This window comes from Brachyhypopomus gauderio, chromosome 15 (genome assembly GCF_052324685.1).
Source record: "Brachyhypopomus gauderio isolate BG-103 chromosome 15, BGAUD_0.2, whole genome shotgun sequence".
Lineage (NCBI taxonomy): Eukaryota > Metazoa > Chordata > Actinopteri > Gymnotiformes > Hypopomidae > Brachyhypopomus > Brachyhypopomus gauderio.
Genome location: NC_135225.1, coordinates 14075505 through 14095190, shown reverse-complemented (window position 1 = coordinate 14095190; position 19686 = coordinate 14075505). Strand labels below are relative to the sequence as shown.

Genomic DNA, 19686 nt, shown 5'->3' with positions numbered 1-19686 from the left:
TTAGGAATACTATCTACAGATGCAGAAAACGTGGACCAACCAATGAAGAGTTAAAGAACTGAGTTAGAAGACGAAACTTTTAAATTATTATGCAGATTATCTAAGGTTCTACAAAATAAAAAAAGATTTGACGGTAAATATCACATGTATCTCTCTTGCAGGCTTACTGCCAAATATGACTATTTTGTAGCTATTAAAAAGCCATTAAGCTCTCTAATGGATACACCAGGCAGAACTGCAGAGTGAAATGTATCTTTTTTTAGCAGGACAGAGTGAGGAATCTGAATTTGTGTCCCCCTCTCCTGTGCAGAATGACCTGACTCTGAGGACAGGATCTGAAATATCAACACAAGAGCTACAGACATAGTACCGACAGTTAATATAGGCTACATGTCGTTTTTAGCTTTAGCAACATATGTTTCTTCAAATCATAACAAATGTCATGAACATGAAATGAACAGACCGCGTGTAGGTATTAACTAAAGTTCGCAAATTATACTGTAATGATGATGAGAGAGAGAGCTCTGATAGCGACCCATTCTTTCACAGATATTTGTAAAAAACTGCATGCCTAGGTGCTTAATTTTATACACATGTGGCCATGGAAATGATTGGAAACCCTGATTCCAAAAATTATTTGTGCAAAATATTTATCTGATATATGTATTCCAAGTGCAATGAGAGAGTGTGAGCGTCCCTGGCTCTAGGACCCGGTGCCCCCGTCTTGACCACACACTTGACTCGACGCTCCTCTGGCTCGCGCGTTCACTGTTGTCAAGCCAGCTGTGCTTACAGGTGGGCAGAGTGGACAAACGAGGCGCTAATTGCACTGACCGTTGGAATTTACATTGGCGTCGTGTCATTTGAACTGGACTTTGTGTGTGCATTGGGTGTTTCCACAGACTTGTCGGATGTGATATAGTTACGTTCGTGCTGTGTAAGGACATAACTTTCTTTATAACCTACCTCAGCTGGTCCGCGCGAATACAGACACTCAGGTAAAACTCGCTCTTTGACATGTATAGTGAATCTCTGTTTCGCTTACGCTACGAATCTGATCAAGGTTCCCCACCCCAAATTATTGCTGTGACTTTATTATTTAGAGACCGTATGTCTAAACTGGTTGGCGTCGTGTGTAATCGCAGGTCTTCGTGATTCTGAATGAATCGTTTTAGTGCGCACTTGAAGCGGTCACTATCGGTCAACCACGTAACTCTTAACGAACCTAAATGCAGCTGGTAATTCCGTATCGTTTCCATTAGAATTGGGGTTAAAGAATGGTTTCTTTGGCTGCATGTGAAATAATTTGTTCTTAACAGACTTATATAGCCATCCCCACTTCTAATAATTCTCTTAAAATAAGACTGTTCTTTCACAGTTTCACGGATTGTTCGGAGATGATTGGCCGATGGGGTCGCTCGTATGTGTTCCTGCTCTATCTTACTTTCTCCATAGTCTGTCAGACGAGGTGAGTCTGATTTTTGATTCTTAAATAACAGTGGAGCGCATTTTAAATCTCCTCAATTTGAAGGAACACCAGTGTAAGGGACAATTACTTAAATATGAACAGTTTAGATGAACAGCATAACGAATGTTTCTAAATCTGCAAAAAGAGTAGTTCCTCATATTGCAAAGGATTTTTAAAATTTTGACATTTGATGTAATGGTGTGTAAATCATTAAATACCGTATGTATTGATGTAAGATGAATACATGGAGTATTTTGAAGAGACCAGCGGTGGTCCTGTGCAATTCTGTAAAAATGACTTATTTCTGAATCACAATCCACAGGCATATGTGTTAGCAGTCATCTCTTGTGTACTAAAGGAACAGAAAGGATATTGCCACATGTTCAGCATGTCACAATTAATATAGAGAGGGTGTGCTATGTTAGAGGATGGAGACACAGTACTGATGAGTGTGCTGTCGACATCCCTAACGCTGTATGTTTGTCATGGCAACACATGAAGGACGAAGGCGGACGAATCTGGGTCAGACCCGTTCCAGAACAATAACAACATCACACTTTTCACCTGGATTCTGGATCGACTATTGGATGGCTATGACAACAGGCTGAGACCAGGTCTTGGAGGTGAGTAACAGTGCACTTAACCCCTTGCAATAGTAATTTGGCATGCTACTCAAAGATGTCAAGTAATGTATGCTGGCCTAGCTCTTGAAATAAAGGTGTTGAAACAGATACCTCGGGCAATCATAGTGAGTACTTGTGGCTGGACAGAAGTGATGATGTATGGTTCAGAATATATTTATAACCTGTTTTTTAGTCTACAATGTAAGCATTTAAACACAACATTTAATGAAGCATCCTGTGCATATTCATTTAGTTCATCTATGTCATTGCACTTAAGTTCTTTTCTGTGGTCTTTGCATGAAGTAGCTTTATTAATCCACTTAGGGCAATTTGTATGAAAAGCTGTGAATGGTTAAAATGACATGAAAATTATATAGTCTTATGTTTTCATAGCAACCACGGACGTAATTTTGGGGGGGGGGACGGGGGGGACATGTCCCCCCCACTTTTTCAAAAGCCGGCTTTGGTCCCCCCCAGTTTTTACGGTTAAAACCAAATATTTAAATAGCTACGAATCCAAATAGCTACGAATCAAAATTACGTCCATGATAGCAACATACAATGTTCATAATCAGTTAGGAAAGGCCAAGTGATGCAAATTTCAATATAAATATTCTCAAACATTTTCCCTGCAACCATAATCTATACACTCCTCTATACAGTTGCCTAGCACTCTGAGGATGAAAACAATTAATGTCCACAATGCTGGAGAAGACTATAAGATAAAGTGTTTGGAGGTATCCACATGCTATCTGTGTAAGTGTGCAACATAATTAAGAAATGGTGGGTAACAGGAATGGTGGAGGATAAGTTGAAGTCTGGAAGAGAAAAGAAAACTTTTTTGTGAAAACCACTTGTGGAAAAGTTATGGTTTACTCCAAGAGACATCCAGGAAGATTTAGCAGACTCTAGAGTGGTGGTATACTGTTCAACTGTGCAGTGACAACTACATATATATGACTGTCATTAAAAAGTCATCAGAAGACTGTCCTGTAAACAGCACTGAAGTTTCAGAAATTTACAAAGGAACATCTACACAAGTCTGATGTTTCAGAAACATGATGTATTTTGAACAGGTGAGGTTAAAATTGAATATTTTGGCCACAATCAGCAAAGGTATGTTTGGAAAAATAGGCACAGAATTTTATGAACAGAACTCATCTCCAGCTGTTAAACACAGAGGTGAACAGAACTCATCTCCTGCTGATAGACACAGGTGAACAGAACTCATCTCCAGCTGATAGACACAGAGGTGAACAGAACTCATATCCTGCTGTTAAACACAGAGGTGAACAGAACTCATCTTCTGCTGTTAAACACAGAGGAGAACAGAACTCATCTCCAGCTGATAGATACAGATGAACAGAACTCATCTCCTGCTGATAGACACAGATGAACAGAACCCATCTCCTGCTGATGGACACAGGTGAACAGAACTCATCTCCAGCTATTTAAAAACACAGAGGTGAACGTATCTCCTCTCCAGCTGTTAAACACAGAGGTGGATCGAACACGCCTTGGGTTTGTGTTGCAGCCAGTGGCACAGGGAACACCACTAGTGGAGTGGAGAATGGATTCAGTTAAATAAATGAAATTACAGCAATTTGAAGAAAACATTACACTGTCTGTAAAAAACATTATTGTTCCTGACTCAGAATTTTGAACTGGATTTGGTTATTCAATATAACTATTTTTTATTCCTTGTTTCATATATACTATCTAGCAATCAGAAAATTCAGTGACATGAGTTTTTGTAATGAGATTAACAAGATTTAACGAGTAAAATGCATCATGGGAACATATTTTTTGAGCATTTAAAAATCCTCATATGATGCAATATTTGAATTGCGACCTATATGAATTGCCAACATATAATTACAGGCTGCCAGATGGATGTGTTGGAATAATGAGACAGGCAGCACATGTATATTTGTGTTTAAATTATGATTATGGTTGTCTTATAACCAATTCTTCTTTCACTTTAACAATTAAAAACCACGTGCAAATGAATAAGCAATGAAACATATTTAAAATAAATTCACGGTATTGCCTGCTGTGAATGGCTGCTGAGCTATGCAACTTGTTTCATTCGTTTGCCTTTTAAATGTTGCTGAATGCTAAGTGAATTTTTTAATACAAAGTTTATATTCAATTTTGTTAGGGTTGTCCTTCAAAAGTTCACAATGCTGTCCGAACAGTTGTAGCTCTCCAAGCAGTCATTCCATATTCTCTCATTAGTTAACACCATATGGTCACATGGTTTTTTTAACAGGCATGGCAGCTAGCTTATTCATAATTTCCACTTCTAATTATTCCTGTGACTTTTTATGAATATCTGTCTTTTTTATCCTGTTATTATAATACACATTGACAAAAAACACTGCTGGTATTCAAAAGCCTCAGAGGTCTCAGTGTTCGGGGGACAGCCCTATTAACAACCTGGAGATGAGAAGAAGCGAGGCACAACAGGTGCATTTGTATAACATACACAGTGTCCTGCAATTTCCCTTCGGGGATCAATAAAGTATTCTGATTCTGATTCTGGTTCTGATGATTCATAGTACTTATTCAATAACAGAATAGTCATCCTAAACCTCAAAACCTCAAGAGGTCCAAACTAAAGATCATCATCATCATCATCATCAATAATCTGTGGAAAGACCTTATCAGATCATGCTAATGACAAGTATCTGAATGATATGTATTTAATCTTGTTTTTACAAGGATCTTCTTCATTACGTTTATGTGCCTAGTGATTCTTCTGCTGCATTTAAATAGTAGATTTCACTGAGGCTATGGGCCTCATTGTTAATCTTTAATCTGTTGTAGGGATTAAAGTTGAGTTGGAATGATGATGTTTTCATATGTACATAGATAGGACAGATAACTGTGTGCTTCTTCTGTTCCATTTTGCTGGAAACATTGTGTACTACACTACACTGCAATTTTTACTGTTTATGGCTTTACTATAGTCCTCTCCAGTTACCTCCTGAAATCCTCATTTCAAATACTCATTGTCCACATTAATAGGTGATGATTTGAGCTATGAGTTTGAGCTTTGTGACACAGCATGTCAGCCTGCTGGAAATAGCCATTTGAAGATGGATTATTATTTTTTTGCACTGTGATACACTGTGGTCATAAAGGCATGGACATGGTCAGCACCAATACTAAGGTAGGCTGTGGCTTTTAGATGATGCTTAACTGTTATTAATTGTGCCAAGAAAATATCCCTCACACCATTACATGACCACTACCAGCTTGAACTTTTGATATAAGGCTAGATGGATCCAAATTCTGACCCTAGCATCTGAGTGTCACAGCACAAATTGAGTCTCATCAGACCAGGCACCATTTTCTTCTATTTTTCTTCTATTGTCCAATTTTGGTGAGCCTATGTGAATTGTCACCTCGGAAGAGGTTGTTTGAGTTACTGTTGCCATTAGCTTGAAACAAACTGGCCATTCCCCTCTGACCTCTGGCATTAACAAGACATTTTCGCCCAGAGAGCTTTCACTCACTGGACATTTTCTCTTTACTGGAACATTCTCTGTAAACCCTAGAGATGGTTGTGAGTGAAAATCCCAGTAGATCAGCAGTTTCTGAAATATTCGGACTAGTCTGTCATGCACCTACAACAATGCAACATTCAAAGTTTACATAAATCACATAAATTCAAAGCCACATAAATCACCATTCTTCCCCATTCTGATGGCAGTTAAGCAGGTCATCTTGACCATGTGATTGGCTAATTAGATATTTGTGTAGCATTCATGACTCATAATGTAATAGCTGAAATAGTAATAGCTTTCATGCTACACACTGAATTATGCTCTCCATAGATTAAGACACCATATAATGCTTATTGGATGGACATCTATGCATGTGTGTGGAATGCGGTGGGTATCTGTGGGTATCTGTGTGTTTAATTTTGATAATTTTTAATACATTTTTTTCTACAGTAAACAATGAACTGAATAAAATTATTGTAGTTAACACAACAGCTAACATTGGTTTCACTTGGTAGATACTAAATCTATGTATGTACATGCATTTGGGGTTGTGGAGCATGTTGTATAGTTTTAGAAAAAGTGGAAATCATTTTCAAATGAATTTGTGTTCTTGGTCTGTGCACTTAATTTTAATTTGTTGTGAAATGCATTTCTAGGATGTGTGACTGTATATGTACGTATCAGAGCTGATTGCAGTTGGTTCTTGTGAAAAACTTCCATTAATAATTTTTTCATAAATACACAAATACATGATCACACATGTGCACACACACACACACACATACACAATTTCTTCCAATCAGTGCAGCAGCAGATGGATGAATGGTTCTAAATCCTAGATGAATCAGTGCTGTGTGGCTTTGTGGTCCAAGTTAAATGCGACGCGGCGTGGTTTTGCTCCTTAACAGCTTCCTGCTGTTACTGGTGATGCAGTCTAAACCACATGCTGGATTCATTACTGCTTTTGTTTTTTAGATCGAGTGACGGAGGTTAAGACTGATATCTACGTGACCAGTTTTGGGCCAGTGTCTGATGCAGACATGGTAATGTTTTCTACTTCTTTTGCAAGATAAGGAAAAAATATAGACACATTTTGGCTTCAAAAATCATGTTTTGTCTCCATGCCTTTCCCTGTCATTCACGTACTCTGTCTGTTTGTCGTTTCTTCATAGTTCCGATATCTGCTACATGTCTTACAAAAGCTTTTGTCAGCATACTCTTCCTCATCACACTCATTCTGCTTTTATATGTGCAATAAAGCAAAAGGGAGGTTCTGATGAAAACCAGGGCTTGTGTATTATTCATTTGACTCTGTTGTTTCTCTCTGCTGGTGACCCCCATCATGTACTAACACAAAATGCTTCCCAACTCCAAGTACTCCACTATCCCTGGTCCCTCTGCACCACAATATGCTTCAGCTGTAGTGGTTTCCTCACATGATTCTCTGAATTGAGTTGGATTGCTGAGTAGCACTGCGGTTGTTCAGAAGTGTGGTAGTGTGGGAACCTCCTGAAGGAGGATCAGGTAAAAGCATTGTCAGGTAAAAATTCATTGTCATGAAGTTGGCATTAAGGTTCCTCTAAAGGCTCCCGAACATGCAATTCGCCATGTTCCTACTAGGAATGGTGAAGTGTCACTCTTCTGTTACCCCGTCATGTGTCAGCAGGTTCGGGCACTGGGAAGATGTGATGACAGGCTTCATTCACACTCTTACCTTCCAGACTGTTGTGTGAGAGGAGAGAAACCTTACTAGAACAAAATGACCTGGTCAGGATAAACTTGGGAGAAACGAATGGATCAGACTGGAGCAAGAAAATGCTCAGAAATATAAATTAGCAAGTGAGATTCTTGCTGTTGAATAAATGCATGGATTTTGTTTTACCCACCTAATGGTTTCATGTCTTGTACTCTAGAGGTGGCTGTAGCTTTTAATGAAATGTTAATGGCTCATTAGTCCTGAGCTGACTCAGGAGATCTAACCAAGATCCTCAGAGGGTGTTATGATGTGTTCATGCTTGGGAACAGTTATTCTTTATGACTGCCTCTTATTGTGTTGAGCTCTCACTGTTGCTATGGTAACATCATGCTCTCCTTTTTCCCAGGGGCTGATGTTGGGGAACCTGATGCCTTAAAGGGATTGAGGGATAGTTGAGGATGAGGAGGGTTTCTGACACTAGCACTCCAGAGAGGAGAGTTAGGACACTCATACACAGACATCACCAGAAGGGGAGCAGCCTCAAAGTACAAGTTTACAAAAGCATAGGACCTTTGAGTTCTGGATTGAACCATGTAAACATAGTAAGAACCTTTGGCACTCTAGTTTAATTATTATTTAATTATAGAGCTTTTAGTCTGAGGAGCAACACAAAGAAAACTCTGATGACCTTAAGATTGACAAAACCTCAGCACTGTGGTAGTGTGTCCTTCAGACTAACAAGAAGGTTGTAGATTCAAATATTTTAAAACAAAGACAAAAACAAAAGCAAACTGATTAAATGCTGCAGACATTCAGGTCCCAAAATCTTGTACCTTGTTGCCATATTCCGTCTTCGCTCAGTTCCTCAAATGAGTGATGGAAATACGAGAGCAGAGGAAAAGCTCTTGTGTGTTAAGCTTTAGTGAGCCCTCGAACCTCTGCTAAAAGCCCTCCATAATAGAACTTCACTGACCCCTTGTTTGAAAGACTTCCTGGTGTCTGACAGGATTCCCCTATGAATCAGAGCTGAGGAGAATGGTACTATTAGAAGCTTTTCTTCACCCGACACAACTCCGAACAAAGTCAGTTGAGCTGTGTGGAAGAAGATAATACATTTAATCTTCAAGCAGGTCTGAGGTCTCCTCTCGTAACTGCCGTTAGACCCTGCGCTCTGGTCTGGCTGTGTGTGTTCCCTCAGGAGTACACAGTGGACGTGTTCTTCCGCCAGAGCTGGATGGATGAACGCCTGAAGTTCAACGGCCCCATGAACATCCTGCGGCTCAATAACCTGATGGCCAGTAAGATCTGGACCCCTGACACCTTCTTCCACAACGGCAAGAAGTCTGTGGCACACAACATGACCATGCCTAACAAACTGCTGCGCATCAGGGAGAATGGAACACTACTGTACACCATGAGGTATAGCACATACATATTGCACATATTTACCAGTGTTTTGGACTCTGGATATGTTAAGTGTTTTGTGTAAGCATGGACGCCTGTTGGTGTGTGTGTACCTTTATATGTGTGTGTGTGTGTACCTTTATATATATGTGTGTGTGTGTGTGTGTGTGTGTGTGTGTGCTACAGGTTGACGGTGCAGGCAGAATGTCCAATGCATCTGGAGGACTTCCCCATGGACTCTCACTCATGTCCACTGAAATTTGGCAGCTGTGAGCTGAGTTCTGTTTTATTACTACCTAACCACTGGACACTGAAGGACACACACTTGCTGTATTCTGCTACATCACTCCTGCTGCCCACTTACTGCTTTATATCACAATGCGTGAGCTCATAATAACACTTGTCTGGAGGCTTCACTGTTTCATATTTCTTCATCTAGACAATGCTACAAATTATTCTTACAATTGCACTTTAACATTTTTGCCTGGCTTTCTCTCTCTGTGTGTAGATGCATACACTCTGACCGAGGTTACTTATGTTTGGACGACAAACGCCACCTTGTCGGTAGAAGTGGCTCCAGATGGGTCGAGGCTAAACCAGTATGACTTGAGGGGGCAAACAGTTGGGAAGGAAACCATTAAATCGAGCACTGGTGCGTTATCAAGATCAACTTGAGTTACAGCAGATCATTGGCTCCTCAGACATGATGAATATTCATGAGTGCATTAACTTGGTGTCTTCAACATTTTGATTAACTGCCTTCTTCTTAGTTCATGTTCATGCATGACATCTGTGATACGGTAGAGTGTTCAGACCTCCCAGTGTTCCTCTCTCTCTAGGTGAATATACAGTGATGACCGTTCATTTCCACCTGAAGAGGAAGATTGGGTATTTCGTGATTCAGACATACCTGCCATGCATCATGACAGTCATTCTATCCCAGGTGTCTTTTTGGCTGAACCGTGAGTCAGTACCTGCTCGAACAGTTTTTGGTACGTGATCTTATGCATGTTTACTTTAATGTTTATGTGCGGGTACATGTTTTGGGTGGGATCGCAGTGTTGGTGAAGATTGTGGGAGTGTTCATAGTGAGTTTTATGGGGAAGCAAATGTTGAAAGTTATTTTCTCACCCTCACTTTCAATTTTCTTCAATGATCTAAAGAGCTGAAAATAAACCTGAAGCACAGAAAACCCGTTTATATATACGTTGAAATGCTTTTCAGATTATGTTGCCTGCCCTACACAGCAGGACACGAATGCGAAGGCACGGGAAACACACAGCCTGTGGCTGGATAGGCTCACATTTGGATCCCTTGTCTGGTTCTTCCCACTATTTTCTGCCTGTTTCAAAATTTGCATTCCCAAAGTGAAGCCATCAAACAATTTGAACTACAGCAATCAAGCCATCATGCTATCTAAGGGCGTACTCACACTAGGCACGGTTTGCTCGTTCCGTGCCGGGGCCCGGTTATCCCCCCTCCCCACTCCCCCTCTGGCCTGCACTCACACTGGCTTTAGCAACCTGGCCCGAGCACGCTTACGTCATCACAACGCCGCTTTATTTGGAAAAAAAGCGCGCTCGCACAACACTATGGAGTTCACGATTCTCTTTTTATTCTATTTTTGGAGTCGTTTTGGGAGTGCAGAAACACGGTGCAAGCACAGATTTATCGATAATTTAACACAACGATTGTCTGCTAATCGCTTTGCCGCTATGACTGTTTAACGTGAGCATCGCATCACTGACGTCATGTTTGAGTTCCAGCGAAATGAACCAATCAGACGAGGCACCAAGCAGGCCTGGGCACGGATAGCGCTCACACTAGAAGCGAACCGTGCCCGAGTCCACATGAATCGTGCCCTGGCCCACCTCTTCAAGCGGGCCCGAGCACGGTTAACTGATCCGGGCCCGGGCACGGTTGGAGCGCTCACACTAGCCAAACGAACCGTGCTTCGGCAGGCAATCGTGCCCGGGCCCGGATCACAGAGCCTAGTGTGAGTACGCCCTAAGAGGTTGTGACCATCAGTGTTCATGAATCTTTTTACATATTTCTCTAAGTAGTCATGTGGCTGGAAGTACAGACTGCAGGAAACACAGTTTTTTATACTGAGAAATAATGACATTGACTAAAGTCACACATTTAAGAGGACCAGAAATAGTGGACCAAAGACCTGGGTCTGGTATTGATGTCATCCCAATCCAAATGATTAATCTCAGACCAACAGGGTTTGTCTGCTAAGTGGTTTTAAGGATTAAAGGAAAAGGTCAGACAAAAACTGACAACATAAAACATTAAAAATCTACAATGTGGTCCACATGGGTAATTGTATTTCTGAACTTGTATTCATTGAATTTTGTCATAAAGGTTTTGCCAGTGCTTTAGTCTCCATGTCTCAGGTAAACATAAACCTACAATGCAAAAAATGCTGTTGGATATTTTTTTTGTAATAAAATATTTAACCAAGTGTATTTAAGTTTAGAAATATGCTGTCACAAACAGTTGAAAATTTCACTACGTAATTGAAATACTTAGGGGGATCATACTGAAGCCTGAATCTTGGCACATATCCTTAAGAAGATCCATCTTCTGTTGGTTCCACCACAAAAGAAACTAATACTTATTTTGGTAATGTCATTTGGCCCTCAGCTTGCATTTGTGGTGATTGAGCCACTATCTATCTATATATCAGAGTCAGCCCCGTCGACAGGGGGGGACAACCGGGTCTGTTGTCCCGGGCCCCAGGGCCAGGGGGGCCCATCAAAGAGCCCAGCAATTTATTTTTTATTTCAAGTCTATAATTTTAAATAATCTTGAAATTTTTCAATAATATAAAATTATGTACTTAAAATAAGCTCAATGGCTAAAAATATATGTTTTTTTTACCTATCTGCATATTTTCCATTAAGTGCATACACCCCCGCCTCCCACTGAAAAATGGTTTGATCCAGCACCGATCGTAGCCGGCTGGTACCCGCCCAACAGCGGGAAATACAGTGGCGGATAGTTAAAGTAAACAGAAATCTGTAGCGCAGAAAAGAAAGGAAAAATATTTATCTGACGAATTTTAATGTTGCATTGTGTTCCAGGTTTGAAAAGTGCTAAAGTAAGCTAAAGTACTTGTATTTTAAAACTAAATCTCCTGTATTACGTTATACGAGCCTCTTGTAATTCCAGGACGAAACATGAGAGAACGTGAAGACGTTTGGGCGTTTTGAAAATGAACAGCCATTAAATAATGTGATTTAAAAAGCGAATTATTTCGAGTATATGTATAAATATTTAACTTAATTAGGTTTAACGTTCTGGGAAATATTGAAATTGACCTTTAAAGTGACGTACAAGTGCTTTAATTCCACCTTGTAAAGGTGTATGGAACCGGCAAACATGACTTTGTTCATTGCGCTGAAGCGAGGCGCGCGCGAAGTTACAAAATTCGAGAGGTGCACGACCTCGCGAATCGACAGCGCGTGAGGCCCTCACGCACGGGCGGTGCCACTGCGATTACGTCATTTTCGCCGCGCGGACCCTCGCGTCGCGTCAAGTATAAACCAGTCAGCTGTCAGAAACAGCTTTGATGTGTGGCTATATTATATACTATATATGACCTAACACAAGGATTGTCTGCTACAGAGGAAATTCAAATGACGTAAGCGGGCGGAGGGGGCACATGAAACTTTCTTGTCCTGGGCCCCAGCAAGACTGTCAACGGGCCTGATCAGAGTATATTACTCTTAAAAACAAAAAATTGATGTAATAGGGATGTCATAAGGATGTCAAAGGGATCTCACAGATGTCATAGGTAATTTGATTGTGCAGTAACACTTTAAATTAAGGACACCTAAAGCAATCATAGCTAGCAAGGGATTAGCTATTGGTAGTCAGTAAACCATGTAATTAGCTGTTCAACACTTTACCATCGAAGTTAAAAGTTGTTAAAACTGCCGTTTAAGTCTGTCCTCAATAGTGTAAATGTGTGTTTGCTGCGGAAACTCTGTCCAGGTGTGACCACAGTGCTCACCATGACTACCTTGAGCATCAGTGCCCGCAACTCTTTGCCTAAGGTGGCCTACGCAACCGCCATGGACTGGTTCATTGCTGTGTGCTATGCCTTTGTCTTCTCCGCCCTCATTGAGTTCGCCACCGTCAACTACTTCACCAAACGTGGCTGGGCCTGGGATGGGAAGAGTGTCGTCAATGACAAGGTAACCATGACTACACAGACCATAATAGTAGTAACTATGACTACTATTTGCAGGGAGACACATCTGGTAACTATGATTCAGAATGCTGAGAATGGATGTTTAATAAACAGATGTGAGTGCACTCAGATCTGGGTACTGAAATTAGTATAAAAAATAGGCTTAGTAGTGCGAGTAAATCTGACTACAATCTGACTTTTGATCTATTTTATAACCTCAAAAAAACATTTGAAAAGTAATGATTTGTATTAACTGAGCAACACCTCACTAGAAAAAGGAGGGTTCCATTATGAAGAAGAACAACGCGTATGCAGTCGCCGTGGCCAACTACGCCCCCCACATTGCTAAGGACCCCGCCCTGCCCACCGTGTCCAAGAGTGCTCCAGCAGAGCCAAGCAAGGCTCAGCCGGCAGCCAAGGAGGTGAAGAAGACGTTCAACAGTGTGAGCAAGATCGACCGCATGTCACGTATCATCTTCCCAGTACTCTTTGGGGGCTTCAATCTGGTCTACTGGGCCACGTATCTGAACAGAGAGCCCGTTATTAAGAACATGGTGCCCTCCCCCTGAATGAGCTGTTGAACACCCTGGTCAACACCCTGTATTTAATTAACACACTGTTCATAGATGCACAGACACACAAGTGCGTGCATACATACACACACACCTACATATAGAGCAACACCAAGCTTTTTGTACATGTGTATACTGTGGCATTTTCGTCATACTGTTGAGCGGATGACCAGTGTCCCTCCTTGTGAAAAAGAGTTTCACTGCCATGCAAGTCCACAGAAATATAACATGCCTATTTGTTAGGTTAAAACTGGCCAAAAACATTTTATTAGACCTTTAAAATCATAAAGTTCACATTCAGACCAACATCACACACCTCAGACCCATATAATGTGCCTCAAACCCATGTCAGATGCCTCAGACCCATGTCAGATGCCTCTGTCATACACACAGACCCCTATCAAACACCCCAGACCCTATCAAATACCCCAGACACTCATCAAACACCCCAGATCTCTATCAAACACCCCAGACCCCATCATATACCCCAGACCCTCATAAAACACCCCAGATGTCTATCAAACACCCCAGACTTCTATCATACACCTCAGACACATATAATGTGCCTCAAACCAATGTAAGATGCCTCAGAGCCATGCCATATACCCCAGACACCATCATACACCCCAGACCCTATCATATACCTCAGACCCCTATCAAACACCCCAGACCCCATCATACATCTTAGACCCCGTCATACACCCCAGACCCTCATCATACACCCCAGACCCCATCATATACCCTAGACACCTATAATGTGCCTCAAATCAATGTAAGATGGCTCAGAGCCATGTTATACACCCCACCCCAGACCCTCATCATACACCCCAGATCTCTATCAAACACCTCAGACCCCATCATATACCCCAGACTCTCATAAAACACCCCAGACTTCTATCATACACCACAGACACATATAATGTGCCTCAAACCAATGTAAGATGCCTCAGAGCCATGCCATATACCCCAGACACCATCATACACCCCAGACCCCATCATATACCTCAGACCCCTATCAAACACCCCAGACCCTCATCATACACCCCAGACCCCATCATATACCCTAGACACCTATAATGTACCTCAAATCAATGTAAGATGGCTCAGAGCCATGTTATACACCCCAGACCCCATCATACACCCCAGACCCTCATCATACACCCCAGACCCCATCATACACAGCAAATTCGAAAGACACAAAATAACTCTATGGGAGTTAATTTCAACACTTTTAAAGTGTCTATATGGGTCCACACCCCAGGGTGTTTTTTTAACACTTTTCAAAGTGTTGTAGTAATTACACTGCAATAGAGTTATTTTTAACTACTTAAAAGAGTTAAAATGTACCACTGTGCAACACTACTCAGTGTTCAAATTTTTCAGCACCAGAGTCCAGTGTTATAAACTGACTACCTTACAGTGTCAATTTTTTCTCAACTGATTTACCATGCTGATATTGATTTGCATACTGCAGCTTTGGGTGTGCAATTAATTCAATTTAACTTGAAAAATAGAATCACATACTACATGTTTTATCATTTTTTTTCTCATCATGTGCACCACATAAAATAAAACCATTAAAAATACAGAATGACATTCTCATATTTTCAACATATAACAATATAGCACTATGCAAGCTCTTTTATCATTCTCATTGGAGAACTACTTATCAAAGGATCTGAAATATGTAAGCTGATGTAATGAATTGACCAGGCAGAGAGGGATCCAAATGCAGAAGTAGGTCGCTTTTATTTACATAAATCACACACACAGAGAATGACCAGTAGATCACTAGCATTAGCAGCGGTAACGTTCTCTTGGGGTGGTCGTGACGGTCCAGGGTCGTAACGGGAGAGCAGAATCCAGGAGGTACAGAAGGGCTAGGCAGGAGATGAGGTCTAGGGAGCGAACAAGGGTCAGAACACGGGAGATCAAACAGGAAATAGAAACGCTCTGTATGTAGCATGAGTCAACAATACTTCGCGACTGAGACGTGCTGGGGAAGGTGTATAAGTGTGACTGAAAGGGGGCGTACTTACATACTTGACGTACTTGATGTACTTACACTCTCAGAGTTATTTTAAAGGAGAGCTTGTTTAACACTTTATTTTGACACTGTTTTTTTGGGAGTTGGGAGTAAAACCACAGAGATGAGACTCTGTTCAGAGTTGGATTAACTCGGGCAATAGTCAGATTGACTCTCTACTCTCAAATATTTCATCAACACCAAATATTTACCTCTGCTGATTTTGCTGTGTACACCCCAGACTCTCATCATATACCCCAGACCCTCATCATACACCCCAGACCCCATCATATACCCCAGAGACCTATCAAACACCCCAGACCACTATCCTACATCTTAGACCCCTGTCACACACCTCACACCCCTATCATTCACCCCAAACCACTATCAAACACCATAGACCACTATCATATACCTCAGACCATTGTCATACACCTCAGACCCCTATCATTACACTCAGATCCATATCAAACACCACAGACCCCTATCAAATACCTCAGACCCCTATCATTACACTCAGATCCATATCAAACACCACAGACTCCTATCAAATACCTCAGACCCCTATCATTACACTCAGACCCCCATCATGTGCCTCAGACCCCAATCATGTGCCTCAGAACCCTATCAAACACCTCAGACCCATGTCTTGTGCCTCAGTGTGCTTTGAGGAGCATGATAAATACTTCGTATAGTTCAGTAACTTATAAGAAGACCCTGTAGAGGGTGTGGGTGGAGTTACAGTCCTCCCATTAGTAAGAACATAACTAGTCCTCATGCACAATGGATAATGCATGGCACATTTTGGACCCAAACCTGAATCCCTGATGTAGGGTACACTTCTGTGTTGCTAAGCAGTCCTTATAGTGGGTGCTCCATTGAGGGGAAATGTAATTGTTTGTTATTATATTTATTTGTTATTGTTTTTATTATGTAGCAACAATTTGTGTTGTTTGTGTAGTCATTGTTAAATATTTCCATTTTTGTGCAGTGTTAAAATTCTGAAGAAAATATTTCAGATTCTACCTACTCCAGTGTTACCACGTAGTTGTTGTGTGTTTCAGAGGTTCTTCATGTGAATTTGTGCCAATGTGTTCTTGTTAATCATCCATTGCACTTGAATGACTATGGCATTGTTTGTGATGACATGTTAGCAACATTAAGCTCACACATACAGGTGTGTGTATGTCTTCTAGTAATGTTCCACACAAAAAAGCTTTATGTCAGATAGAACTTGCTAATTGGTTTACCTGCACTATTGTATGTACATACAGACTAGCACTTCTGCATCCATATGTAGCATTCTGAAGTGAATTTAATCTGGCACTTTATCATTTATTTGATTTTTAAATCAATTCCTTACACTGTAAAGCACTGCTGATTTTATGTCAGTTCTTTTGCATAGGACAAAGGTTGTGACCTGGTCCCTACCTGCTGCTGCCTGACCCTGGTACACTGTTCCAATACTGCATCAGATTCTCTACTCTTATGTATTTATTATTATTACTATTATTAAAGTTTATTACACCTACAGTATATCAGGTAAATATTTTATATGTACAATTGGACTTTGGTCTTACACAAAGTAAGTTCATTGTACTCTTAAAATCATAAGTAAAAATTTGGTGATAATTTAGTGATTTGATTTATAAGCCTTTTAATCACCAGCATTTCCCAGAAGAAAACTCAATATATGTTAATAGCAAGGGTTCACTGTGAATTCAGTGAAAAGGTTACGTTTGTTTTTTTAGCCACTTGAATACTTAAAAGAGGTGTTTGAATTGTTCATTTGAAGTAAATATAATAATGACTCTGTAAAATAATAATAATAATGACTCTGTATTGTTTCTGTAGAAACAGTGACAGGTATTAAATCAGATTTCACCTCTAAAATATAATTATATATTGACAAACCTAGCTATTGATATTTCTGGTGGGCTTTTCTTTTTTTCCTCTAATATAACCTGTTTTCTTTTGTTCTATTTCCTTCATTGTTGAGTGGAAAAGGTCTTTCTGTGGTCATATGGGTGTATGAATGATTTCCTGCAGACCCACTAACAGAGCTTTTCTCTGGGCTTTCACTGGGAACCCTGGTCCAGAGACCTGGCTCCTGATGGCTGCAGTAAAGTGTTTCCATGGGCAACCTCCCTCCCCGTGTCTTTGTGTGTGTATGTCGGGGGGTGGGGGGTGTCGGTGGTTTGCCACTGTGAAATGTTTTTAACCTTGTAAAATGTTTCTCAATATGATGCTATGATCATCAGAGAAATTAACAGTGTACATTACCTCACATTCATAGATAAGTGCCAAATGTTAATTATTTTATAAATTGAAACTTAACACTAGTGTTAATGGATGCTTGCTTACTAATTCGCTCACTAATCTTCTGGCTTTTAAAATGACAACTGCATTGATGGTTACATTTTAAACCTGCCAACTGAAAAATATGAGAGCCAAATGTAGGCACATCGCCATGACAATCATCTGAAGGTGATGCTGATCTGCCTATCTGATTAGTTTAGTTAATTATTTCTTGTATTACTTTTATATTTAAAACCTATGTACACAGTATCACCTATTACTACATAATTTTCTTCTCTCTGTATCACACACACACACACACACACACACACACACACACACACACACACACACACACACACACACACACACAAACTGAGCTCAACCTGCCACACTCAGCAGGTGAGCTGGAGTGGCACAGCCTTGTGCTGATGAACTGAAACAACTCTGGTCGATACCCAGCAGGAAGTCTTCTGAACACGCCAACCCGCTGAACACGCCAGCTCTATGAACACACCAGCCTGCTGAACACACCAGCCCGCTGAACACGCCAGCCCTATGAACTTACCAGCCCTGTGAACACACCAGCCTGCTGAACACACCACTCTGCTGAACACACTATTCTGCTGAACACACCAGCCTATATAACACACCAGTCCACTGAACACACCCGCCTACTGAACACACCAGCTCACTGAACACACCAGCCTGCTCAACACACAAGCCTGCTGTGGTCCCTTTTTTCTCGTATCTGAAGAGCCAGATATGCCAGTCAACCATATTCAATCTTTCTCCATCACTTTTTTGCTCACCCTCTATCTTTCAGTTTCTCTCTTCATCCCTTTACAATTTTTTTCATTTTCTCCTCTTATTCCATCTCTCTTCTACATCTGGGTGTTTTGATAAGGCCTGCAATCTTTTGAATGAAAAGCAAAATGTGAGATTAGGAACATTAAATGTTATCCAGCACCTCAGCCTTGACTGAAATAAAACCACTCTGCTGCAGCAGTCTTGAAACTCTCTTTTTTGTTCTGTTAACATGAATTAAGCACCTAAATGTAAGAGATACGACTCCTGAGCCCAAATCAAAGACAGGAATTCTCTCCACACTGTTTGGAAAAAAAAATTGTTAGGCACAAACAAGTCTCTGCCAGAACAAATGTCAATTGATAGAGAGTTTACAGGACTGATGTATGGTGAGGAGAGAGCCCCCCTTTTTAGGAGAGAGTGCTTTTTTAACTTTCGTTTGAATTTTATGAATGAAGAACAGCCAACAAAGTAGTGGAATGTGTCAATACCTGACAAACAGCACACATGACACACACAGCTAAATACTCAAGCATTAGTAAGATGCACATGTATGGAAAGCCAAAGTAGTCAAAAATTACCTCAAACAAATCACTGCAAAATATACTGTAATAATTTATACCATATTTTGCAGCATTTAAAAATGAGTTTAAAACACCGAAAATGATACTTTAAGGCTCTAAAATTGAGCTTTTGTGGCGCTTTTGTGTCCGTGAAGAAGCTTATTTTAAGCCCATTTGCTCACAAATCTTGTTGATTTATTTGATGGATTCACTAGTGTATTACAGTAATCAAGTTAATCACTTTAAGTCTGGTAAAACATTAACCAGAACCAAACATTGACAATTTGCTGCAGTACAAAGCTGTCTCAAAGGTAGTTACATTTGACCAGACGTGAAACATGGTGTAAAAACACTGCTTTAAAGCATTGTATATTTCCGGCATTTTGAACTAACACTGAAATGGCGCAAATATCTAGCTCACAAATGACATTACAGATCATCCCAAAGTTGTTTGGGTGGACTGAGGTCAGGGATCTGTGCAGTCCTGTACTGCAGTTCCTCCATAACAGACTCATC

At 40.7% G+C, this 19686-nt stretch overlaps 1 protein-coding gene across 1 annotated transcript; it reads left to right on the top strand.

Annotated features, from left to right (window-relative positions):
• Positions 1-746: 746 nt before the first annotated feature.
• Positions 747-18808, top strand: gabra2a (gamma-aminobutyric acid type A receptor subunit alpha2a). Its single transcript, XM_076974306.1, has 10 exons — positions 747-998; positions 1379-1468; positions 1970-2091; positions 6579-6646; positions 8498-8718; positions 8890-8972; positions 9212-9355; positions 9543-9695; positions 12706-12908; positions 13177-18808. The coding sequence occupies exons 2-10, from the start codon at positions 1398-1400 to the stop codon at positions 13471-13473; spliced, it is 1362 nt and encodes a 453-aa protein (XP_076830421.1). The 5' UTR covers positions 747-998; positions 1379-1397; the 3' UTR covers positions 13474-18808.
• The last annotated feature ends 878 nt before the right edge of the window (positions 18809-19686 follow it).

Bases quoted from the DNA above. Each gene is read 5' to 3' on its own strand.
- gabra2a (XM_076974306.1), top strand. From the start codon at position 1,398: ATGATTGGCCGATGGGGTCGCTCGTATGTGTTCCTGCTCTATCTTACT. The intron at 9,696-12,705 runs GTACGTGATCTT...AACTCTGTCCAG, and splicing joins ACCTGCTCGAACAGTTTTTG to GTGTGACCACAGTGCTCACC. The intron at 12,909-13,176 runs GTAACCATGACT...ACACCTCACTAG, and splicing joins AGAGTGTCGTCAATGACAAG to AAAAAGGAGGGTTCCATTAT.